Source organism: Lissotriton helveticus, chromosome 3_1 (assembly GCF_964261635.1).
Source record: "Lissotriton helveticus chromosome 3_1, aLisHel1.1, whole genome shotgun sequence".
Taxonomy (NCBI): Eukaryota; Metazoa; Chordata; class Amphibia; order Caudata; family Salamandridae; genus Lissotriton; species Lissotriton helveticus.
The window spans coordinates 981482259-981509429 of record NC_136061.1 but is presented as its reverse complement, the minus strand read 5'-3'; the positions used below and the strand labels follow the sequence as shown (position 1 = coordinate 981509429).

The 27171-nt window shown below is 47.3% G+C and overlaps 1 protein-coding gene across 6 annotated transcripts in view; it reads left to right on the top strand.

The window, feature by feature from the left end:
* Window positions 1-27171, top strand: part of PCNT (pericentrin) — a 1333356-nt gene that overhangs the window by 288225 nt on the left and 1017960 nt on the right. For all 6 annotated transcript variants that reach the window (XM_078681435.1, XM_078681433.1, XM_078681434.1 and 3 more), the window contains one exon: window positions 13130-13356. In XM_078681435.1, the coding sequence (XP_078537561.1) occupies window positions 13130-13356 (227 nt within the window). The remainder of the gene's footprint in view (window positions 1-13129; window positions 13357-27171) is intronic.

Here is a 27171-nt window from a genome sequence, read left to right as displayed (position 1 = left end):
ATCAATGTAGTGGAATCATTCAAGTCATCTCCTCCTTGTGACAATATTTCATTCTTGGTGCTGTCCATTTCAATCAATCTAATGGAATCATACAAGTCATGTCCTCCTTGTGACAATATTTCATTATTGGTGCTCTCAATTTCAATCAATGTAGTGGACAATTCAAAAGAAATTGCCACGGTCTCTTCATTGTGAGCCATTTTATTTTGAAATTGCTTGCTGTAAATTGCAGAAAAAAATAATCACTTTCATTTATCGTTTTTAGTAATACATAATATAAAACTAACTTTATCAAGTATTTAGTATAACAGAAGGACTGCAAATAAATAACAGAAAACATTTTTCAAATTATCTTCAAGTGTACAACATAGTTCCCCTTACAAATTAACAACTCACCTTTTTAAAAGTAGGAGAAGTGTTAGTACTGTGTAAATCAAACACCAGAAATTCACCACCAAAAATTCCTCACAAATGTACCTCAGACAGTAGTATCACAAAATGGCTGTGGTTTCCTCTCATTTGAAATATATACATAACCAATTAACTTTCATCACACACAAATACAAAACCAAAGTAACATTTTAATTGGTTCTAAATTTCAACACTTTCAAATATGTTTTCCCCATGCAATTTTCCATAGGACATTTACATACGTCTACAGCCTGAATGGCTGAACGGAATTACACCAAACTTGGCAAAATGGTACATCAAACCTAAGAGGTCAGGAAGGATCTACTATGCCCCCTTATGGTTATTTCCCCCTTCGCTTTGGCCTCCTCTTGTCTCTCAATCCTACCGAGAGACAAGATGGCGGCCGCTACGGACTGTTTGGAATGTTGACAGACGCCGGAGAACCAATCAGCTTCGCAAAGCTCCGTAACGCAAAAAGTACGCGAAGCGGAGCGCTGTTACAGATATATATCTTTTTTTTTTAACGTTAATTTCTCAAAATCCACTGGAGCACATATATTGAGACCTAGCAAAGGCACATCGGGCTACCAGTCCCTACAATTTTGCCAAGTTTCGTGCAAATCCATTCAGCCGTTCGGGCTAAAAGTGAGGCCAACCGCCCTATGGAAAACTCAATGTTAAAAACACGTTTTGGGACCCCCCTTTTTTCTCAGCCCCCCCTTGACGAACCCCCCCCAAATTTTCAAGGGCTGCTCAGAAACAAAATGTGCCATTTTCCTGAAAATTTCAGCCAATTCCGTCCACAAACGCCAAAGTTATTAGACATAGAATTTTCAAAAAACCCATAGAGAAAAAATCCTAACTATATATACCTACTGGCGACCGCCAGTAGGTTATATATATATATATATATATATATATATATATATATATATATATATATATATATATATATATATATATATATATATATCAAAACCAAAAGGGTCCAAAGATTGAAGACGCACACTATCAGTGGGTGCTCTGCGCAAGGGTCGAACCAGACCCGTGTTTCATTAATTAATTTGCCAAAGGACGCGGCACTCGAGGGAAGTTTGGATATTCAAGTTGTTTTATTGATATAAGCTCAACCGACGCGTTTCAGCCTCCACGGCTTTGATCAATAAAACAACTTGAATATCAAAACTTGCCTCGAGTGCCGCGTCCTTTGGCACATTAATATATATATATATATATATCAAAAACAAACACCCTTGAGCTCCGAGAGGCCACACAACTCTGTCCCCACCATCTGGTTTATTCACCTCATGCATCTCGCTTTTCCAATCTCCATAATAATACTGTTCTGCCCAACGCGTTTAGAGGCTGAGGAGCGCCTCTTAATCATGGGCTGCTGCACTGAGGGAGTGAAAGCTCACCTTTTAAATTATAGAGGCGGAAGAAATCTCACTGGCCCTGATTTATCAATCTATCATGCAGCACCGGGAAGAAATCCGAGAAGAGAGTCAGAGGGCTCAGAACTCTTGTCGGAAACTACAGAATTCGGTCAGGCGTTTGGTCAAATCACATGCTGAATATTTGTCAAGAGTAAATGAAGCAGAGGTGCGCATATCCAGCCTAGAGGACGAAGTAGCCCAACAGAAGACTGTCATTGAGACACATCTGCCTACTAAGGAAGACATTAATTGGAAGCTAGCGGACATAGAAAATAGGTCTCGCCGGAAGGAGGGGTTGAATCCTCGAGGGTTCATAATTGATTTACTAAAAAAGGCGCTTCCGGAAGTTACAAAGTGGGATTGGGATAGGGAGGTTGAGCGGGCGCATAGATTCCCATGCTCTTTTAGAACAGATCAGCGAGACCAGAAACCGAGAGCTATTCTAGTGGCATTTAATAGCTTCCTTGCACGGGAGGAGGTATTCTTGAAAGCGCGTCCGGATAAGAAAAGAAGTGGAGGTGACTTTGAATTTTTTGTACGCCCTGATCTATGCAAGCAATCAGTAGAATTACGGTGGCTGTATCGCCAGATGATTCCTGAATTTCAAGCTAAGGGGGCTCAGGCATTTTTAATGTTCCCCGCAAAAATGAAAGTAATATATAAAGAGCGTACACGCTTTTTTACAACAATTGCTTCAGCTAAAGAATTTCTGGGCTCGATGTAGTATATTCTGTATATAATGAATGCTGTGTTTTGAGACCACAGGGCAAGGAATTTACTTATCGATTTGTTTTTCCTCTTGTTCTGATTTTTCTCTAGTGTTCTTCTTTGCTTTATGTATTGTTCGGATGGTATTATGGCCCGCGGGCAAAGGCAGGGGGGTGTGGGTGAGCTCGCATCTACAGGACCATAAGTCCTAAAGCCTCGTTATTGGGGGGGGGCAGGGAGGGGGTGGTGTCTAAGGGTGAAGGGGTGAGGGGGGCTGTGGTTCTTTTTGGTGGGGTATAAAAAGGGGGAGACCTTTTCATTGCAGCAGGAAATGGTACAAATTGCAAAATGTATATCAAAATAGATATTCAAGAGGTGATAAAAGTCAATGCATGGTTATTATGTCTTCTTCTTTTTCTTATTCGGTGCCATAGATCAGTAGGGGTTGTGGAAAGAGGACTGATGTACAATTATAAAAAATGTTGGGTAAAGGAATAAAGATATCCACTCTAAATGTATCGGGTCTTAACAACTGGGCAAAGCGTCTAAAATTAGCAGCGGAAATTCGTTTAATTCAGCCCGACCTGCTTTGCATACAGGAGACACATATACCCTGCCCTAATAGAGCAATATTGAATGATCTAGGGTTTGTATTATCTGCTTCTGGGCAGCTTGGAACAACCAAGGGGGTAGCAATCTTAGCGTCTAGTGGGTCTATGAAATGTGGGCAGAGTTTGGCGGATAAGCTGGGTAGGTGGGCCATTGTTGAGTGTGATGTGGAAGGGTATTGTTTTACGCTCTGCACCGTTTATGGATCTAATTTGGATGAGCCAGGCATTTTGCATGATTTAAATATAGAACTAGCGGTATGGCCAGCTCCTCTGATAATATGTGTGGATATTAATATTAATTTGACAAATCAGGCACTTCTAGAGGGGCCCCAGAAATATGCTGGACGGAAACCTAAAGTTTTTAAAGCACTTTATGACTTAACTCGTGATCACGGTTTGGTTGATGCCTGGGGTAAAATAAATAAAGGGACATTAGTTGGGATTTACTTTTTATTCACATCCCCACAAAAAATTAGTTAGGTTGGATTATTTTTTTGTTTCTTCTTCCATATTAAATGGCACATCTATTCAGGTACTTCCAAGAGTTTCATCTGATCATGCTCCTGTATTTTTAGAGATAGTGGCCACTAGGGTAAGGAGGCTGTATAATTCCTTTACATTTGATAGGAAATTGTGCTTAATGATAAATTTGAGGAACATGTGGGATTCTGGATTCTGGACTTCTTTGTGCAGAATAGGTTGTCCGCACCTATTAATGTAATCTGGGATTCCTTTAAAGCCTGTTTTCGAGGGGAAGTGCTCAGTTTTGGCCTATATCTTCAGAAGGAAAAAAAGGAGCTGGCCGGGCATTATGAGGTGCTCAGGGTGGCTGAAAGTTCTTTAATGAGACCAATCATTGCAGGCATGCAGGATATTTCAGAGCTAGTAAATGTAGTAGCTAAATGTAGGTCAAGGGTTTTGGGCTTTTGGAGCGAAGACAACGCTAGGAAATATCTCGTTTCTAAACAACAGCTACATGAATTTGGCGAGACTATTGGTCGAGCTTTGGCGCTTCGTTTGCGAATGAAGGGATCGGCTAGAGCAATACAGACCATGAAAGACCAGACTGGGGTGGCACACTCGGATCCGCAAAAGATACTTTCAATTTTTCAGGAATTCTATGCTGTTTTGTATACTCAGCAGGGAGGTGGAGACGGGGGGGGGGGGATCAATGGATTGGGAGATGAGGAAGTGCTACAATTAGATCCTATGTTGGCAGAGCAGCTTGATTCCCCGATAACCATGCTAGAACTAGAAAGGGCTGTAAAAAGCTTAGCTGCAGGAAAAGCAGCGGGACCTGATAGAATACTGGTGGAGGTGTATAGGCTTTTTTTTCTGCTTCTCAAAGACGAAATGTTGAAGGTATTCCAGCAAGCACAGACTGGGCAACCACCTAAATCGTGGTCCGAAGCCACAATTGCCGTTTTCTGTAAAAAGGGTAAACCTCCAGATCAGGTTGGGTCTTATCGCCCGATTTCTCTATTAAATTCCGACAGTAAAATGTATTCTAAAATTTTTGGCTAGCCGACTTTCCTCCATTATTACCTCCCTGGTGTCTTTGAACCAGCATGGTTTTATCCCTCAGTGGAGTGGGGATATTTATGGCAGTTAATGGATCGAAACGGCTTTGGAAAGAAGTTTTTAACAGCCATACAGGCATTGTATAAGGCACCCACCGCTAAGATTTCTGCAATGGGTTTACTTTCAGATGTGGCACCCATTACCCGAAGCACACGGCAGGGTTATCCCTGTTCTCCTTTATTATTTGCCCTGTACATTAACCCCTTTTTGGAATAGTTGCTACATAATGTTCGAATTATTCCTTTTTTGGTTCATGATTATGAAGTTTCTGTTTTTGCATACGCTGACGATATCGCTGTGACCACTGTGGACCCTGCTGGTGCAATGGATGAAATTGAGAGGCTAGCTTTGGAGTTTGGGGCGAAGTCAAGGTATAAGTTAAATGTGTTCAAATAGTACCCAGTTCAGAGATGATCGAGTAACTAAAGAAGTAACATACTTGTGCATACAAATACGATCTGCTATTAATGAGCTGATGGAGGTAAATTGGAATTCCTTGATTGGAAATATAAAAAATTATTTGGATAGATGGGGTTGGCTCAATTTCACAATAATAGGACGGTGCAACATTGTTAAAATGAAGATCTTGCCCAAGGTTCTTTATCTATTTCTCTCCATTCCCTTGGAAGTAACAAAGGCTAGGCTACAAAACCTACAGTCAATCTGTGGTAATTGTATTTGGCGTCCAGGGAAGCCCAGGCGGGCGATGCGTTATATGACTCTATCTCTAGAGAGAGGGGGCTTAGCAGTTCCGGACTTTGCTTTGTAATACTATGTTTCTTTTTTGTTGAAAATGTGGTGGATGCTTACTGGGGAAGGGGCTAGCAGTATGGCTAATTCGCCTTCGATTTTTGAAATTTTAATGGGTTCTATCGCTAGGCAATGTCTATTTAGTGAAGTGGATGGCAGCTATTATACGCGTACGCGGTTCAAGGTTTTAATTAGTGCCTTTAAAGCATGGAAACGAATTCGGACATTGATTAAATTGGGGAAAATATCTTATTATACACCTCTGCATGCAGCAAAGTTGTTACCAGGTATATGTCTGGATAATATTGTTTTAGCATGGAGGAAAAAGGGTATTACAACTTAAGGTAACTTTTTTTCCAAGGAAGGGGTTTGTAAATCTTTTGATGATTTGGTTTTACAGTATGGTATTCCCAGAATACATTTCTTTAAATATTTGCAGATAAGGGATTTTTTACAGCGGGTTATCTTCACTAGGGAATCCCATCCCTTAGTAGAAAAAATTAGGCGACAACGGAGAATTGGAGAAGTATATCAATTATTAGCTGAGCATTTGGATGATTTGGAAAAGTACAAGGTAAAATGGGTTGGGGATCTGGGGAGTCAGATATTATTCTCGAAACTTATTAATCTTTGATTTATATTACACTCCCGCGCGCATGGCTAAGTGGGGGACCAAATTTGATGGTAAATGTTTCCGGTGTCAAGAGGATAACGCAGACACTGTACACATTTTTTTTAAATGTGATAAATTGTTGAGATTTATAGTAGATATTGAAAGTTTTTTGTCATTAGTTAGTTATGAAAGTAAGGATTCCTATCAATCCTGCGATGGTCATTGGGATGGGGCCCGAGAGTAACAGGGATAACGCATTATATGTATATAGACATTTTATTTTATTTTCTATGACGGTTGCACGTCTATGTATCGCCTCTGAATGGCTTCAGAAAGATCCACCTGTTTTTGAACTGTGGCGGGCGAAAATGTATAACTTTTGTAAAATAAAATGGGGTTTGTTTTCTATGAAAGGGGCGAAGAAGCGCAAGATTGGTATGAGTATATGGGGAGTATTTAGGGAATATTTTGAGGACTGAGACATTAGTGGATTTATGTGTATATTCTGAATTGATTTTTTTTATTAGGATTGCACTCTTTGGAATGGAAGTGCTTTGTTTTGTACTAATCTGCTGCTTTGAATGAATAATAAAAAATAAAAAAATAAAAAAGGTTTCTAGTGCATGAAGTAATGATGTCTGATGGAAAATAAATTAGTGAAGTCTGGTCTAGGTACATGGTTGGAAGAGACATAGAAGCAGATGGTTTGGATTTTGGAAGAAATTTCTATAATGGATCATACAGCCATTCAGTGTCTGATGAGGAAGTTAGAGATTTTAATGTGAAGATGTGTGAGATGCATGAAAATAAAAGATGTGGATGTTGCTCTCATAAAGGCGATTGGAAAAGCTGATTGGAAATGCAATCACTATGGGAGTAGGTGTGTAATGAGAATAGCGAAGGTATTGTCCTTTCTTTGAAATGTGAAGAAGACCCATAACTTTAATCTGCCCTGATTAAAAAGTTGACTCTGGTACATAGTAAAGCCTAGGCTTATGCTGAAATTTGATATATCTGAAAGAGACACGTTAGTGATAGATTCCTTACCGTAGAATATCCCCAGGCGTCAGACTGGATCCGGAAAGGTTTTCATCAGCAGTACCCCTGAGCGTCGGTAGGTGGCGTTGTGTGGCTCCGTGTCCATCGCTTGCGTTGTAAGTGCCAAGATGACTTCACGGAGACTACTTGGGCACCACCCATGCACGCTGACGTCCGTTCTTTCTTTTTTCGCACCAGCAAGCGCAGATCCGGTTAGAGCACGTACCCTAGTCACTTTTTGACTAACTTTTTTGAGACTTTTGTCTCTACTTCTTTTGAGTCTTTTACTCTTGGTGCCAAGAAAGGATGCCTGGGTTTAAATCCTGTGGGACCTGCCGCCATACGATGTCAGTGGCCGACCCCCATGGCATATGTCTCTACAGTCTGGAGCGCGACCTTGACTCCAGGTCATGCCTGGCCATGGCTCTGAAGGCTTTGAGGGGAGGGGTCCCGAAAGCTGCTGGAAGCCCGGCAGTCGTCTCCACGCCGTTCGAGGTCCAGGGGTCGCTCGAGAGAGAGACTGCGGAGCCATCATCATCATCGCTCCTCGGGGTCCAAGGCTTCACCCTCGGAATCGGGTTAGAGACGTCACAAAAAAAAGTTGAAGAAGCGTGCACGCTCTCCGACCTCCCCCGTCAGTCTCTGGACATGGACGAGGGGGGCAGGGGTCCTCCCCCCACGGCTCCGTTGGAGCCTGAGAGTCCCGCGGCATACCCGCCCTACCCGGGTCCGTCGGCACCTCCGGCCCAGGTGCAAGAGTTTTTTGCTACAATGAACCGCCTTTTCAGGCCCAGTGCTCCCGCCGGCACGCCTTTGGGCCCCACAGTCCCCATTGAGGGCCCTTGCTTGCCACCGACTCCAGCGCCGCAAGGTTCTTCGACCCAGCGGCTCCGCACCACCTGCGGCTCCATTCCCGGCACCGGCATGGGTTCCGTTCATTCCACTTCCGCCCTTGCCCGAGTTTCCGGGCAATTTTGCTCCGGCTTGTGACTCTAATTGGGACATGGAGCCGGATCGGCGCCGTTCCCAGAGCCGTTGGAACATTTGTTGTCCCCTGTGCCTCCCCCGCCGCTGCAGCCTGTGCCTCGGGCCGTGGAGGAGGGGGATGACTGGGAGTGGTCGGAGGACCCTCTTGCACAGCAGTGCGAGTCAGAACATGAGTGGGCGGAGGTCTCTGAGGATGCAGGTGGCTTTGACCTCTCCTCTGAGCCTGGGTTTGTGTCTCCTCCCGCTGTCATCTAGGAAGGTGCCATATACACTGTGGTGCTCCGAAGAGCAGCTGAGGCACTTGGCTTATCTGCCTACTGTTACGCTCAAGACGAACCTCCTGCTTCAGCCGGCGGCAAGTTCTATGGAACCTCTGCTTCCGTTCAATGAGGCTTTGACGGATGTTTTGATGGGCACCTGGTCTAGAACAGCCACAGGGGTTCCTGTGGATAAAAACGTGGCCAGGCGTCACTGGGTGATCCTGCCTTTTTAACAAATCATCCAACCCCGGAGAGCCTGGTCATTCAGGCCTGCACTTTCCAAAGTGCATTCCCTACCACCCCGCCGGATAAGGAATCGAAAAAGCTGGAGCAGTTTAGTAAAAAGTTGTTTTCCTCTGCCAGCCTGGGGCTGCGGTCAGCCAACACCGCATTCCTCTTGGGCCGCTACTCATGCTGTGTGGGAAACGGTGGCGCAAACTCTGCGCCAGTGCCCGGAGGAGGTTGGGGCTGTACTTTAGCAAGCTGTTGCGGAGGGGAAGGATGCTACGAGGTTCGCCATTCGGTGTTGGCTGGACACCACAGACTCTTTAGGGAGGGCCTTCTCCACGACGGTGGCCTTGCGAAGCTATGCCTGGCAACGGTCCACAGGGTTTTCGTGGGCTGTCCAGAGTTCCCTCATGGACATGCCTTTTGATAGTACTCGCCTGTTTGGTGATAAGGCAGACAGTGCGCCGGAGTGTTTCAAGGACTTTCGGGCTACGGCCAAGTCCTTGGGTCTCTCCACCACACGCCCAGCAGTGTCTATCTTTTGTTCCTTTCGTGGCCACGGAAGGGGCGCCCCTAAACATTCGTTCAGCCAGAAACCTGCGCAGAACCAACCTCAGCGCGGGTGTGGTGGCCTCGGTGGTGGCACAGGGGGCCAGGGTGCGGGTCAGTCTACCTCTGCTCCCACAGCATCCGCCTCAAAGCCTTCCTAGTCCAAGTTTGGGGTGCACACCACGTCGGTGGGCGGCAGGATTCAACATCACCTCCCCCACTGGCGTTCTGTCACTTCGGACAGGTGGGTGCTGCAAATCGTACGAAGGTGCTACTCCCTCCCCTTAAAGTCTGCCCCTCCAACCATGCCACCTCCGTTCCACCGCATGTTGGGGGATCACTTTGCGCTTCTCCAACAGGAAGTCACGGCCCTCTTGGCCAAGTGGGCCATCAAGCTCGTTCCTGGACCAGAAGTAGGACCTGGTTGTTATTCCCACTTCGTCTGGTCCCCAAGAAGGAGAAAGGGGGCCTGCGCCCCATCTTGGACCTCAGGAACGCCAATCGCTTCACTTGTAGGACGCATATTTTCACATCCCCGTCCTGCCGGCCCACCGGCGTTACCTACGGTTCATGGTAGGCCAGGAGCATTTTCAGTTTGCCGTGCTCCCCTACGGCTTTACCAGCGCCCCTCAGGTGTTCACGAAAGTAATGGCGGTGGTCGCAGCTCATCTGCGCAGGTGAGGGGTGTCGGTCTTCCCCCTACCTTGATGGCTGGTTGTTGAAAGTGGGCTCGCCAAAGGCAGTCGCCACCCACCTTCAGTCTACGGCTGACCTCCTACATTTGCTGGGGTTCTCCATGAACGTGCAGAAGTCACACCCGAGTCCCTCTCAGAAGCTCCTCTTCATCGGAGCGGTTCTGGATTTGGTGCTGTTTCGGGTTTATCCTCCTGAGCAGCGAGTCCGGGATATTCAGGCTATGATTCCGATCTTTCAGCCTCTATCCCGAGTTTCAGTCAGGATGACCCACCGGCTCCTGGGCCTGATGCACTAGCAGGATGCAGGAGGCCAACATGCCAGGTGGCATATGCGGGCTCTACAGCAGGACCTAAAGTACCAGTGGGTACAGCATCAGGGCAACCTGTCCGATCATGTCCAGATCTCGGAGGGCACTGCACGACAATTGCAGTGGTGGCTCACGAATCGTGATTGGGTCATGGGCAGATCCCTCTCCCTTCCCCAACCGGAGTACACAGTGGTCACAGATGTGTCCCTCCTGGGATGGGCGGGCACTCGGCAGAAGCGGAGTTTAGAGGCCTCTGGTCTCCGGCGGAGTCCCGGCTCCATATCAATCTTTTGGAGCTTCGAACGATCCAACTTGCACTAAAGCAATTCCTTCCCTCTGTCCGGGGAGGTGTGGTGCAGGTGTTCACGGACAAAACACCACCACCATGTGGTATTGCTACAAACAGGGTGGGGTGGGGTCGTGGACCCTATGTCAGGAGGCTCCATGCCTCTGGACATGGCTGGAACATTAAGACATTACCTTGGTGGTTCAACACCTGGCTGGTTCTCTGAACGCCAGGACGGACGAACTCCGCGCGCTGGGGCTTGGTGGATCACAAATGGCGTCTGAACTCGGACGTGGCTCAAGGTCTCTTTCTGCAGTGGGGAGAGCCTTGGTTAGATCTGTTTGCCACCGAAGAGAACGCGCAATGTTATCAATTCTGCTCGTTGGCATTTCCAAGGCGGGACTCGCTCGGTGACGCACGACCGGACCCAAGTCATCCTTGTGACTCCGGATTAGGCACGAAGATACTGGTATCCTGAGCTACTGAACATGGCGATTGATCCCACTGCTCCTTCGGGAGGATCTTCTGTCTCAGCGGCAGGGGACTGTCCTCCACCCGATCCTCTCCAGCCTCCACCTTCATTCATGGATATTGAGCGGCGACAGTTGATAGCTTTCGTTCTTCCTCCTGAAGTCTGTGATGTCATTCTGGCAACCAGGCGTCCCTCTACCAAGACGGTATACGCCTGCAGGTGGAACAAGTTTGTGGCAAGGTGCACAGCAAAGTCTGTGGTTCCCCTTTCTGCCCCTCTTTCTGAGGTCATTCTGTTCCTACTGCCCTTGGCCCAGCAGGGCTCTGCGCACTCTCAAAGGTTATCTTTAGGCCATCTCTGCCTTTCTAAGACTTCCAGATCTGCCTTCTCTCTTTAAGTCTTCGGTTGTTAACCGTTTCCTGAAAGGCATTACACACCTGTTTCCTCCCGTGCCTTTCATAATGCCTCAATGGGACTTAAATCTTGCCTTGACTTATCTGATGTATACTCCTTTTGAGCCCCTTCATAACTGTCTGTTACGTCTTCTCACTCTAAAGACTGCTTTTCTGGTAGCTATCACCTCTGCCAGAAGAGTGAGTGAGCGCCAGGCTTTCTTCTAAACCGCCTTTCCTTTCTGTTCATCCGGACACGGTGGTTTTAAGGACCCGTCCTTCTTTCTTGCCAAAGGTTGTCACGCCCTTCCACATCGGGCCGACCATCACTTTGCCCACCTTCTTTCCGCCTCCCCATCCTTCAAAAGAGGAAGAGAGGCTCCACCGTCTGGACTCAAAACGTGCGCTCTCGTTCCATGTAAAGCGCACACAATAGTTCCGGGTGGATGACCAGCTCTTTGTTGGCTACGTGGTCGCCAAAAAAGGTAGGGCTGTGCACAAACGAACCATCCCTCGGTGGGTCGTTCCGTGCATCAAAGCGTGTTATTAGTTTGCTAAGAAGGAGTCTCCTGTGGGGCTGCGTGCCCATTCCACCAGGACGACGGCAGCCACTACTGCCTTGGGACTTGGCGTTCCTTTGCAGGACATTTGTCAGACTACTATGTGGGCCTCGCTGCACACATTTACCAAGCATTACTGCCTTGACAGTCAAGTCCGGAGAGACTGCTTCTTTGGCCGTTCTGTTCTCCGTGACTTTCTGGTGTAATTTTGTTCGCAGACCCACCACCGGGGTTGGTATTACTGGGGTTTCTATTCTAAGGTAAGAAATCTATTACGAACGTGTCTCTTTCAGATGCACAAGTTACTACTTGTGTAACAATATATCTGTAAGAGACATTAGTTAGTAATAGATTCCTTACCGCCCCACCCATCCTCCCTGTTCTGCGAACTGATTTCTAGGGTTAAGGTCATCCCTTTCAGGGCCCTAGTTTCATGGCACCAGTGGTCAGTTTCTTGCATGGCTCTGCGTTCCTGGCGCGGAAAGTCGTGTACAGAACGGACATCCGCGCGTATGGGTGGCGCCTAAGTTGTCTCTGTGACGTCATCTCGGCACTTACGATGCCTGCGACTGATGCGGATCCGCACAACGCCACCTAATGATGCAGGGGTACTGCTAACTAAAAACTTTTCGGATCCAGTCTGACACCTGGGGATATTCTAGGGTAAGGATTCTATCACTTACTAATATCTCTTACAGATATATTGTTACACAATTAGTAACTTGTGCGTCATTTCCCTCTGATAAGCCAAGATGTTCAGTACATTCATTGTTTGAGCTATTTGGAACAAGTCTCCTAATCCATTGGGTTTGGTAATAGATTCCAAGAGTTGCAAACTGTGAGGAAATCGAAAATAATGTTAAGGAAAATACCCTTCACTCTGTTCAGCACTCATGTTCCTTCTGCAGCTCTGGTTTGGCCACATCCTTTATTAATTGGCTGCCAAGTATCTTTACATCATTTAGATGGGTTGACTCAAGCCTTCAGAGAAATGACCAGCTGAGAAGTGCTCAGATTTCTGGTTTTGCGAGTAATTAATTCCCTTTAAATAGGTAACCATGTCCTTCTTTTTTTTTTATTTTATTTTTTTTTTTTTTTTTGCATAAGGCTATGTAAACAATAATAGTACTGAAGTACCTGGTAAGTTAGAATTCTTTAAGGCAATCTGCAATTTGACATATGTTCTTCCCTTTGTTTATTTTTAATGTTAATGGCACCTTTTTTTTCCCCCTTTTATTTTCTAGAAATTACCAAGTTCCGTATGCAGAGTGCCCAAGAAGCAGCTCGTCAGGTGGAAGCAGAAGTCTCTGCTAGAGTCTCCTCTTTGAAAGGAGAATGCCAGACTCCACTAGCTGTCCTGAAGTCTGAAAAGCAATGCATTGCAGACCTGAAAGATCCCACAGAGCATTTAAAGAGTACTCATGATGGAAAGACGTTGTACATATGTCAGAATCAGGAAGCATCTTATCAGGTAGGTGTATAATTATCATAGGACATGTGAAACTATGTCCTAAGGAAAACTGTCAGATTTTTCTATTAGTCCTCTTTGTAAAACTCGTTCAGCATTCTGCATCATCCAGTGGCTGCGAGTGATTTTAAAGTTTGAGTGTTAAATATATATATATACCTAGGTGTATTGGTGAATCAGTAGGTGTATGAGTAACTGTTTGGATGACTGAGTGGGCGCATGGCTGAGTATATAAGTGAGTGATTAGGTGTCTCAGTGAATGTATTGATGAGTGACTGGTTGTGTGAATGTATCTGTCTGTCAGTTGATGTATAAGTGGGTGTATGAATGGCTATATGGATGATTGGTTGACTAGCTTTATGGTTGTCTGGGTATCTGTGTGGGTGAGGAGGTGTGTGACTGCCTGTTTTGGTGAGTGAGTCGAGGCCTGTATGTGGTAGTAAATGTATTTGTGTGAGATGCTGTATGGGTGAGTGAGTGTCTGTATAGCTGTGTTGGTGATTGAGTTCTTGTCAGTATGGGTCAGTAACTGTTTGTGAAAGGCAGTATAAGTGAGTGACTGGGTATATGAGTAACTTAATGCATGAATGAGTGAATGTGATAGTGGCTATATGGATGAGTACATGCTTCTGTCAGTAACTGTGTAGGTGAATGAGTATGATTTACTATTAAGTTGATGTGTATGTAATTGTTGGCTTAGTATGTACCTGTATGATTGACTGTATGGGTGAGTGTGTAGGTGTGTGAGTGCCTGAATGGGTATATGAAGGTATGTCAATGGCTGTATTGGTGACTGACCATGTGTATGAGTGGCAGTATGGGTGAGCAAGTGGATATGTGTGTATCTATGAATTAGTGAGGGGCTGTGTAAGTACTGGTATGGCTGAGTCAATGGGTTTGTGAATGTTTGTGTGGGAGTGCCTTTGGGTCTTTAAAAGATTCTATAGGAGTATGAGTGGGTGCGATGGATGATGTGAATGTCATTTGAGATGTCATGAGTGATGTCATCACCATGTCATGAGTGGTGTAATGTGAGGTCATAAGCAGTGCATTGCGGGGCGCGAGTTATAGTTAACTCAGCTAACTATAATGGCTACATTTCTCTGGTTTTGTATGAGTAAAATCTGAACCTAATTATAATGTCCCTGTAACCTTTGTTTTTTTGTGTGAATTTCTAAGGTTTTTGTACTAGCAGTCTTGTTTGCAGAGTGGGCTTACAGCAGGTACCAGGAGGGCTTCTTGGCCCCCATGATCCCTCTGGAGCCAAGGGGACTTTATCCCACAACTAGTAGTGCGCCAGGAGGCACATTCGCAGAGTGGTGGAGAAAGGGAGCGTGGCCTCGGACAACTGCTCAGCAATCCTGCTGTGTGGGACTTACTTGAGGTAACAGGAGGGGTAGTTGGACCCCAAGCATGTCTTATGGGGGCGCCTACCCCGACTGTTACCTCCAGTAGGTCCCACAGAGTAGGATTGCTGAGTTCTGATAGCAGGCAATGGTGGGGACATCATCGGCCCACCAGCAGTGCACCCAGAGGCGTGTTTGCAGAGTGGTGGAAAAAGGGGTGTGGCCTCCAACCACCTCTCAGCAATCCCACTGTGTGGGGCTTACTGGAAGTAACAGGTGGGCTAGTTGGCCCCTAAGGACCCTCGGCAGCGAAGGAGACTTCATATGTCAACTAAGAGCATGACAAAACACACTGCGGCTCAACTGATTTCTCAAGTGTGATTTATACTTTATGGTGCTCAAGGCTGTCAACAAGACGCGTAATGTGGACAGCCACCTTCCCAGGGCTATATTTAATTAAAGTGCACGAGACTCTGCATAGGTAATAATTGTACATTTGTCCGGGTGCAAGTGACTTCTGCTTTCTCAAAAATGATCATTTGACAATACATTTGTATTACATCCACTTGTTCTTTCCTTTGCATGTGTATAAAAAGAAATATCTGGATTCTGGTGCCAGTATGGAATATCAGTGGTTCAGGATATTTGTACTGGAGAGTTCTTTACATGTTAAGACATTACAGCAGAAATGGTACCCGTCAGAAAGGAATGTTGGAGTTTTTGGCAACATTGATTCAGACACAGTACTCTGAAGATATTCTTGTTTGAACACTTTTACTTACTGTTTGTTTATCATGCACCCATCTATGCTCTAAAATTCTAAGCAGTTAAGGGGTCCAGTGTGGCTGTCACGTTTATGTAAAAGTTCATCGCCACGCTGTTGTAAACTGGATTTTTGTAGCAGTTGTTGCACCCCCTCCCCCCGACCACACACACTCACACGCACATTTTTTGTCCCATTTTTAGCTACTAGCTGTTGATTTTTGGCTCGGATAGTGCACAGAGGCCTGCTAATCAGTACACCTCACATTAATAAACCAACAATGATTCTAGTGATGTATTTATTAATACATGCACCCAGAGGGTATCTTAGAGGTACCCCCTGAACCCTACTAGTCCTAGTGTGCTGGCTGACTGGTCCTGCCCAGCCTGTCACGAATTTGACCCCCTACGAGGTGAAAGCCCTGCTCTCAGAGGTCAGAAACAATGCCTGCTGTGGCAGGAGGTGTTTTCATCTCCTCCAGCAGGTTGCCTAGTAGATGAACTTGTCAAGATAGGGAGCTTTAAAGAGACCACCTCCTTAGATGTGCAAACCGGGCTTCCCCCTGACCTGGGGGGTGCCACCTCCTGCCCTAGGACCCCCTTTGCACCAGACGGGAGTAAATTAGCTGTGCAAGGAGGCGTGTTGCACCTCCAGCCATGAAATGGACTGTAGTGACACCTCGTTGGTGACTGGAACACTTCTTCCAGTACAGTATTGTCCTGGGGAAAACCAGTGTATTTTTCACCATAATTACACTGGCACCTGTATCCCTCAGGGCTTCTACTCTAGTCTCATTCACCAAGGTATATGGTAGGTATTTCTTATTTACGTTAGGGTGCCAGACAGCTAAAGTGTTCAACTCTCCCTCCTCTTCAGAAACTAGAACAGCTTCAGTGTGAACCCTGATTTGGTCTGGGCACACTGTTGATCTCATCTGGAGATTTGCCACGTCAGTGCTAACTGGACCTATTAGGACAGGCAGAATCTCAAGTTTTGTGTCCTTCCTTCTTACAGGTGTGACACGTCCAAAAGGGGATCCAAATGTTTACCCTTGTACCCACCACTGGGTTGGGAAGACTTATGGGGCCAACTCTTCTGAGCAGGTTTGTAAGGGCATTTAGAAAACTCTTAGTTTTTATCTTTGAGAGTATCACCGCCTTTCCCCAGATACTGATGGAACTTTTCATTTTTGCAATTCCTAAACATGTGTTCTTTCACCAACAAATTGTATAGATCACCATAGTCCTGCTTGTCACTTCCAATTAACCAACCAGGTAGTGTTTTTACTGAGTAGTCAATGAAGTCAATCCAGGATTGGCTAGGGGTTTTGTGATTCCCCCTTAAACTAATCCTACACTCCTTAGTTGTGAATCCAAAGCCCTCAATCAGGGTGCCCTTCATGAGGTCATAGGACTCGGCTTCTAGCCCAGTGAGGGTATGAAGTCTGCCTCTGCAGTTACCAGAGAACAGTTCCCAAAGCAAGGGTCCCAAAGTAAGGCTCCCCTGTGTGACTTCTTCACTTGTCCCATTCCCTCTCAAAGGCTGTGAACCATTTGGTGATGTCATCACCTTCCTCATATTAGGGGACAATGCCTTTGAGGATTTTAGGGTGATGAACTCTTTTTCCCTATGTTTTATGTGGCTGCCACCATTGATGAGAAATAAGCCCGTCTCTGCTCTCGTTTTCTAGAGCCAGGAGCCTGGACTCTAGGCCTAGTCTTTTGGTCAACCTTGTTAGAAGGATGTCCTGTTCACTGAGTCTGTCCTCTGTGATCTCCTCAGGACCTACCCCACCTGTGTGGGTTCTAGGTGCTGTGAGTACTACTCTTGGAGTCAGGCTGTCAGGGACCCTGCTCCCCCTGTTTAGTGAAGGAGGTTGGGAGTTGTCCTCCACATTACTAACATCCTCTTCTGAGTTGGGATCTCTCTCCTCAGAAGGGTGGTCCCTTGAATAGTCTGGCAAGAGCTCCATGAGCTTGGTCGTGGAAGGATGAGACCACACAGAATTTTTTTTAAGTTTGCACAGGGACCTTGACTCTCCCATCTCTAGATGGAGGTAGGGGGTGAGGTAGAGTTCCTCAACCATATTCTGAGCATCAGTCATTATTTTACTAACAGTGGGTATCTTCTTCCCTGAGGCGAAAAAACTGCTAGCATACATTTACCCCGAACTACAGTAAGTTTTAAACTTTTAGAAAATGCTAAAGGGACTTTTCCAAGGCCATAGTTAGACTTTTGAGTTGAACTAAAGCCAATTTTTGGATTGCAGTCGTGTAATTAAGTGTTGACAAAGTAGTCCAACAAATGCAAAGTTGTAGACCCCACCGCTGATACACTAATGACGGAAGCTGGCTCTGTATATACTATACAAAAAAGAGGAATAGTGTGCACAGTGAGCAGAGAGTCCCCAAAGATTAGACAGATTTAGTGGTATCTGGGCTGAGCAGTTAGGCTTATCAGAGGGTAGGGTTAAGCGTTTGTTGTACTCACTCGGTCAAGAAATGGTGTTACACACTCAGATTGAATCCAGACCAATTGTTTGTATAAAATGTTGATTACTTTATTTTATTTCTTGAACTAAGAATCACTTAGTGCAGGTGAGTTGTACAGTTTGTAAAAGTACCAATGCTTCTCAAGAATGCAGTAATGTTCTGCAAATGCAGTAAATACTTTACAGTTGTGAGAAAGCTTTCTATAAATGTCACTTAAATACATTTTAGACTTTGCAATATAAAATGTATGCAATGATTCAGTTTGACGTATTCCTATTCAGGAAAACAAGGTTAGAGACTTACAGGTTATTACTCTGTTTTGTAGTTCAGACTTCGGCTGGTAGCACTTACACAGGGCAAGGGTCCAATAGGTAAAGAGGGAGCACCCTCCTAGGCACACAGGCAGCCGAGTGCAGAGGTCAAAGGAGAGGTCGGGCCCAATGTTGTGCTATGGGGTCGGGGGGGGGGTACTCTGAAGAGCATCGGTCACAGGTAGAGGTACCTCCGGTTTCTGGGTCTTGGCCCAGGGATCCTAGCTAGGCACATAGGGGGCCACAAGTAAGCACCAAAAGCGCCCCTCCAGCAGCGCTAGGAGAGTGGGGGGGTTAAGCAGGGTGCCAAGTAGATGTCTGGCTCCCAATGGAGTACGTTGGTTGTGAAGAAATGCTGCAGGCTCGGCACAGGAGGTTTTAAGAGAAGGGATCCAGCAACTGGAAGGGGACGGAGTGTTGCAGGGCACAGGACCATGTCGGTCGGGCACCCCAAGGCCAAAGGGCTGCGGGTGAACGAGTGTTCTTTCGTGTCGGGTTTTTCTCTTCAGGTCCTGTCGCGGGGTCCCTTGAAGATGAGGCTGCACGCTTCGCAGTGGAGTTCCATGTCACGATTGCCGGGGGTACCTCGCTGTGGTGTTGGACACTTGGGCTGTGGGCGCCGGTTGCAGAGTGGCGCAGACACGCGGTTCTGTTTGTATCCGGTGTCTGAGCTGAAGTTGTTTATTGGATAAATCCGGTGTGCACTGGAGATCAGTCTTTCTTTGAAGGCAGGGCAGGTCCCCAGGGTTCTGGAGGCTGCTGGCTGCAGGACAAGCCGGTTTTAGTTAGCAGGGGTTTTGAATCCGGAGACAGGCCGGTAGAGCTTGGGCTAAAGCGGTTGTTGTCGCCCTCTTCTCTGCAGCATGGCTCTTTGGTCCTTCTTCCGGTCTTGTCGAATCTAAGGAGCAAGGTTCAGGAGTTCCCCTAAATACTAGATTTAGGGGCGTTACAGGGGTGTGCAGGTCAGGACCTATGATTCCCTTCCCTGGGGCGTCAACACCCCCTCTTATCTCACCCTCCAGTGGGAGAGGGGCATATGCCCCGTCCTGATTGGGTGAGTCCCCTCGTCTTTAAAATCGAGGCGACTTAGATGTGTGCTTAACTTTGCCTCCCCTACCCTTTCTGGGGGAGGAGGGTTTTGTTTATGGACCCAGAGAGTGGGGGCTCGCTACCCAGGGTTCCAGAAACCTGTCTGGTGGTGGCAGATGGCTGGCAGCCAGTCAGGAACCACACCATGGCTGGTTGTTTTTCAGGGGGCATCCCTAAGGTGCCCTCTGAGTGAAGTTTACATTAAATCCCACACTGACATTGGTACAAAACTTCCCAGTTTTTAGTTGAGCCAGCATGGAGCAGTTGAGTTTGTAAAGACAAACTCCCAGCCCCTACAGACACTGTAGGGGCATATTACTATTGCAGCTAGGCTCACCCCTTTGGTATGGCGCACCCTACCTTTAGGGCTGTAAGGCCTGTTAAGGGTTGACTAACCTATGCCACAGGCAGTGTTGGTGGGCATACCACTCAAGTATGGGTGCCATATTGACTCTTTGTGCACCACATCATGCAGCCTGAAATGGCAGTGTGTGGGTGTTAAGGGGAGGGGTCTCTGAGGGTGGCATAATGCATGCTGTAGCTTTCAGAGGCCACAGGGCCCCTGGTAGCAGGTGTACCTTTTACAAGGGACTTTCATGTGGCCCAGAGGTGTGCCAATTGTGGATACAAAGGTACAGTTTTGGAAAGGACACAGGCCCTGGAAGCCTGATTGGCTGGCACCCAGGGCACACTAGTAAACTTTGCATCTAGTATCTGGCAAAAGGTTAGTGGATATCCTTGCAAAAAGGGGCATTTTCCTACAGCACTCAAATCTTATCAGGCAACATACTCTTGACTCTTTTTCCATGCCTCACCTGTATTGTTCTCAACCATATCCCCAGTTCCTCAGCTATGTTAAGTATTTTTGCTTGAATCTGTCCGGCAATGTGTGCCATAATTGTATTGGATAAGTAATTTGAGCATCAATATTATATCTTTACATTTTTAATTGTCACAAACTCCAGCACCATCATCACTGTCCCAGATATATAACAAAATCCATTTCATAAAGAAAATATTTATACAACTTAAGTAATGTTCTCGGATCGAAAAAAGTATATGATAGAGACTTCTAGGTGCAGATTCCTTTTCTTTGAATTCCCAGGCGTCAGGCTGGATCCAGAAACTTTTGCTGAGCAGTGCCCCTTGCGTATGACGTCGGGTGGCTCCATTCGGCTCTGCATGACGTCTGTGTCGACGGCGTCAGTTATGACGTCTCAGTGCCTATATAGGCGCCATCCAGGCGCAAGACCGTCTGTTCTTTTTTTCTGTGCCAAATAAGTGACGATCCTGGAAGAACTACCCCTCTGCTCCTTTTTTGCCAGGTTTTTTCTCGACTTTGTCAATCTTTTCACTTCGTGTGTGAGGGATGTCTTCGAGGAAGGCAGGGTTCAAGCTGTGCAGTGCTTGTCACTGCATGATATCGGTAACCAATCCCCAACTGATTTGTCTTTGGTGTCTAGAACGTGACCACAATACGAAGATAAGCTTGGACTGCCGGGCCAATCGCTCCTAAGCCCTTGAGGGAGCGGGTGTTGAAGCTCCTTGTGGCCCGACAGTCTACACTGGCAAGGAGGAGTCCACGAAGGTCCCGGTCCCGATTGAGGAATGGGAGGTGGCGGGACCACTTCCAGAGCCCAATTCCTCTTTTTCTCACTCTAGGGCCTCGGGACACTCTGGGAAGAGGCACAAGAAGAAGTCCAAGCGGACTTCCTCTTCGCCTCGGCTGGCGTCCGTCATTGAGAGAGGTGGGCAGCATTGCGCTCTAGGCACGGTTACGCAGAGCCTGAATCGACTTCATGCCTCCCGACCTTTTCAGGGAGCCAGAGCGACTCGTGCTCAAATGAATGAGTTCTAAAAGGCCATGCGCCGCTTTAAGTGGAACAACCCCGCTGGTGAGCCCTCAGGCCCCGCGGGGTTGGAAGGGGCCCCATCGGGTTCGACGCAGTCTGCTCCGGCCACAGCACCGGTGGGGCCTCAGGGATCCAGTCACGGATCCGGATCGATGCTGCTCGTGCCACTGTGACCTTCCCCGGCGTCTGACCCGAAGTTGGTCCCATCCCCATCCCCAGTGACAAGGGGCGATGTTGCTCGACACCAATTCTGATGTCAACTGGACCCAGAAGTTCTATGTTGTCGCCGGAGCACTTTGAAGATGTGCTAGGCTCAGGAGGGGACTGGGAAGAGTCTGTGGACCCTCTGGAACATCAGGAAGTCTCTGAGGAGAACTTGTACTGGTATGGGGAACTTGGGGAGGCCAGTGTACTGGACACCTCCCCAGATGCTGGCATTCTCTCTGCCAATGGTGACTACGGAGGAGGGGGCATCCTATACCATGGCGGTAAGGAAGGCAGCTGAAGTCCTTGGACTGGAGCTGCCCTCGGTGCTGGTCAGGACTAATCTCCTGACCAAGGTGCTTTAACCGAGGGCTTCTACATCCGAACCCCTTTTGCCCTTCAATGAAGCAGCGTCTTTCTAGGTTCGCAGCCAAGCCTAGCACATGGGCTCCTGTGAATAGGACGATTGCACGCCGCCATAGCCTGGCTGTGGGCGACTCCAAGTTCCTCAGCCAAACCCCACCCAAGAAAGATTTGTAGTGCAGGCCTGAACGTCCCAAGGCGCGTTCCCTTCAGCTCCTCTGGATAGAGAATCCAAGAGGTTGGATGCATTTGGAAAGATGTTTTCTTCCTCCAGCCTGGTATTGTGGTTGGTGAATACTGCATGCTTATTCGGTCATTTCTCCCATTCCCTTCAGTAGACTGTTGTGCAAGTGCTGCTACAGGTCCCGAGGAAGCCAGGGTTGGGCTCTCCCAAGCAATCAAAGATGGGAGAGATGCAGCAAAATTCACCATACGGTGTGGTTTAGACCCAACTGATGCACAACTTAAACAACTGTGGCATTGAGGCGCCACGCCTGGCTCCATACACCTGGCTTCTCGGGAGATGTCCAAGCTAATCTGATGGACATTCCCTTTGGGGGAACCCGCCTTTTTGGGGAGAAAGTCAGACTCAGCCCTGGTCAGGTTCAATGACTCTCAAGCTACAGCCAGATCCTTGGGCCACTCCTCCGCTCCTCGTGGCCAGTCTTCCTTTTGCCCCTTTTGTTGCAATGGAAGGGGTTTCAAGCCGCGTCAACCTTATCCCAGCCACCGCCCTGCATAGATTATCAAAACCATGCGAGGAATCAGTGCGTTCCAATCCAGGAATGGAGTTCAGAAGTCATCGGCCACACTCCCCTCTGCAACTGCTTCCTCCAAGCACTCCTAAGCTGCATCCTCCAAGCACTCCTAGGCTGATTCTGCAGGACCACACTACTCCAGATGGTGAGAGAGTTTGTCATCATATCCCCCACTGGAGACGCTTAACATCAGACAAGTGGGTTTTGCAGAACGTCTAGAAGGGCTATTCTCTTCCAGGGGATACTCATTAATTGTCATAAGCACTGAATTATCTCAGCCCATGAGCGGGAACCCGGAACACATAACAATATACATATATATGTGTAAATATATCAAAAAGTACATTGTACTAAAATAATTATACACATATACATGTATAACAACCATAATATGCAGCCTAACATATACACATAGGCTAATAAAGCCAACCTTACACACGTTCTGAAGCATGAAAATATGCTAAATATAAATGCAATAAACAGGCATGAGCCCAAAATGCATTTCATAACCATGAAAACCTTTATTTTCATCAAAGAACCTGTTGTAAACAGTTATTAGCCTAAAAGGCTGCATATGAAAAATTGTCTGTGTACAGAAAATCAGACTGGCACCCTGCCTTTAAGGCCCCAGAGAATCTGCACACTTTGCCTTTAAGGCCTCTAGGAGAACTCTGTTCCCATCATGCACCACAGGTGACAGTTAGGTCAGTTCTTTTTTCCGGCTTGTTCTGTGAGGAACCTGGAACTTGAGCTCTGCTCATTTGTAGTATTTTCTGTCAGAAGTTGGTTTTTTCTTACCTTTTTTTGACAAAAGAATATTTTGGTGGTGTTTTCTATCTTGTTCTGACTAACTGTTGGTATTTTTTAGTCAGAATGCCACCTTTATTTTACAAATGTCCTTCCTGTGGGAAGAAGATATCAAAAACGGATCCACACTCTGTTTGTGTGGTGTGTCTTCCAGCTTCTCATAGGGTGGAGGATTGTTATCACTGCCTCAACCTTTCTAGTAGAACTTTAAGAGAAAGGGAGAAAATGAGGTTGCTGGGCCTTCTGGAGAGAGAAAACCGTGGTGAGAAGAGTTCCAAGGGCTTATTCTCCTCTTCCAAGCCATCTTCTCATCCTAAACGTCGAACATCAGCGTCTCCAGAAGGTAGATCTAAGCAAACTCGACTCCAGGGAGCGTCGCCGTCAAAAAAGACATTGTCGACGTCGAAGAGGGCTCCGTCGACGTCGAGGACTTCGCCGGTGAGGCAAGGTTCAGCGTCGAGGCGGTCGCCGTTGAAATCTCTTTCGACGTCGCGACATCTGGTGTCGATTGCTGTAAAGACGACGTCGGGGGTGCCATGTCCGACGTCGAAGGCTCGTGAGAAGTCGACGTCGAGAGAAGAGAGGCGTCCGACGACGAAGGTGTCGACGTCGAAGGATGGTGTGTCGACGTCGAAGGATGGTGTGTCGACGTCGAAGGATGGTGTGTCGACGTCGAAGGATGGTGTGTCGACGTCGAAGGATGGTGTGTCGACGTCGAAGGAGAGACCGAAGTCGAGAGAGAGACTTACGACGTCTTTGAAGAAGAGATCGATGTCGAGAGAGGACGACGTCGAAGGAGTCGACGTCGAGACCTAAAAAGACAAGATCAAGGTCTCCATCGCGACATAGGTCGATGTCGAAGTCTGCTTCGGGCTCGAAGCATGGAGTGTCTAGGTCTCCCCCACCCGAACATGGGTTGGCGTCGAGACTATCCAGACCGGCCTCTCGGACCTCAATTAGGTCTTTGTCGAGGTCAGACATCAGTCCAGAACATTTGTCTTCTCCGCGTGACCAGCAAGACGACAGGTCTGCGGTGGGACAAGAGGTAGTGCACCAGGACTCGTCTGTGGTGGCTCATTCGGGCTCAACCTCAGGACAGGTGTCGGATGATAGACAATTGGTGCCCAGACAACGGACTCCATCTGGCTCATTGTTTTCTGAGCACAGTGTAGTTTCCAGAGCCTCCAAGTCTTCCACTGGACTGAATATTGTGCAGGTGTCACCTGAGGCTTCACCTGAGCGTGTAGGGCGGCCTAGTAACTTGTCTCCGAGGTGGCTGGAAAGCCTGAGACATTGGAAAATGCGTCCAGATGCAGGACTGATGGGGATGAGGGCTCCGGTCCCTCAGACGGAGCTGCATAGAAGATCACGCTCTAGGTCCTTAGTGAGAGAGAAATCACGTTCACAGGAACGAATGAGGCAGCGATCGGCAACTCCTCCGAGGCGGAGTAGGTCTCCTTCCTCATCTTCTACGTCTTCGAAGTCTTCTTTAAGATCTTCCTATAGAGACTATTCTCCCACAATCTCATCTACTCCCCCTTCCAGAGTGTCTCCAGTGGATGATTTGGGCACATTTAATGATGTGTTGTGTCGTGGGGCGAATAAGTTCAAGATCAAGATGGCAGTTCCTCAAATAGCAACGTCAGTCATCTTTGAAACCCTACATCACAAGACGACTGGTAGACCTCTTCTGCCGTTAGTGCCCGGATTAATAGAACCAGCAATGAGAACTTTCTTAACTCCGGTCACGGTGGGTTCTGGTCCTTCTAGGATTGCTAAGAAGTACAGGGCTCCAGCAGAGGATCCTTTATTTTTGCGTTCTGACCCTCCTCCAGATTCACTTATTGTGGCGGCAGTCAGAAAAGCACATTCTGCGGCATCTACCTCTTCTGCTCCACCTGAAAAGGATAGTAAGAGTATGGATTCCTTGGGGAGAAGAATGTGCAACACCTCAGGTTCGGTCATGAGAGTGGCCAGTGCGTCAGCCTTATTGGGTCGCTATGATCGTCTGCTCTGGGACTCAGTGACTCGTTTTGCAGACAAACTCCCTAAGGAGGATCAGAAAGACTTCCTGGAAATAGTGGAAGAAGGAGGATTGGTGGCTAACCAGAGTATTAGTGCGGCTGCTGATGCGGCGGATCTGTCAGCTCATGGTTATGCACATGGTGTTTGTGCTAGACGTACGGCTTGGCTTCGCCTTACGGGACTTAAGCCAGAGGCGCAGAGAAAGATGGTGAATTTACCTTTCAATGGTTCGACTCTATTTGGCTCTCACGCTGACGACGAAATGTCTAAAATGAAAGTGGAGTTGGACACCCTGAAAGCTGTCGGTCTTGAAAAGAAAAAAGAATTTCGACGTCGGGGTAATTTTCGTCCCTTTGACAAAAGATCTTTTCAGCAGAGGGGCCAACAGTCGAATTGGTCCTCGCAAAATCAAGGCCAGAATCAGCAGAGGTCGCAATTTCAACAGCGACGACCTGGGCGAGGCAGAGGCAATGGAAACAGGCAGCAATCCTCTGCTACCAAGCAGCCTCAAAAGCAATGAACGGATGCTTCCTCCACAACCGTGTGCCACTCCGGTTGGAGGAAGTATTGTGTGGTATCTGGACGAGTGGAAGCAAAGGACAGATGGGTGCTGAGTATTATTCAGAGCGGGTACCTTTTGAGATTCAAGAAGCCCCCTCCTTTCATTCGCCCCTTAAGGATGGTTCAGTGGAATATAAGGCGCTTGCAGCAGGAAGCGAACGTCCTTCTGAAGAAGAACGCCATAGAACCAGTACCATCTCCACAGAGAGGTCAAGCCCTGTACTCTCGATTTTTTTCTCGTACAGAAAAAAGGTCCAGCTACGGAGTTCAGACCCATTCTGGATCTGAGAGTATTGAACAAATTCATTCGGAAGGAGAAATTTCGAATGCTGGCTCTTCATCAGATTTTCCCTCAATTACACCAAGGGGATTGGATGTGCTCCATCGATCTGAAAGATTCGTACTTTCATATTCCGGTATCCAGAAAGCATCGCAAGTTCCTCAGGTTCCAAGTAGGGGTTCATCATTACCAGTACTCAGTACTCCCTTTTGGCCTGAGATCAGCTCCCAGAACATTTTCAAAATGTATGGCGGTAGTGGCAGCTTGTCTTCGAAAGAGACGGATTTTCATATATCCGTACTTAGACGACTGGCTTCTGAAGAGTTCATCCCCATCGCTACTAGAAGAACGTCTATCGATATGCCTACAACTCATGTGCAAGTTGGGTCTGCAAGTCAACTACAAGAAGTCCATAATGAATCCCACCCAGAAAATCCACTACCTGGGTGCGCAGCTGGACACAGAAAACGAAAACGTGTGTCCTTCGGAGGAGAGATGGTCATCTATCAAGGCGAAGTGCGTGCTTCTCCTCCAGTATGCTCGTCCGACAGTTCGGCAAGTATCCTCTCTCCTGGGGTCCATGGCATCATGCATATTCATCGTGCCAAACGCACGTTTGCAGATGCGTCCTCTGCAGCAGTGTCTGGAAGATCAGTGGAAACAGAGTACGGGACGCTGGGAGGATCGAATTCATCTCCAACAGTCGGCAAGAGATTCCATTCGGTGGTGGATGAAGAAGGCACACTTGATGAAGTGAGTTCCTTTTCATCAGGACCCACCAACGCAGACTCTCATCACAGATGCCTCTCTCCTTGGTTGGGGGGCACATATGGGCCCTCTTCAGGTACAAGGGCTATGGTCAGACTTCGAGAAAGGATATCACATCAATCTACTCGAACTCAGAGCGGTCCATCTTGCTCTCAAGTCTCTGGCTCCATCTCTACAGACTCGGTCCCTTCTGGTACA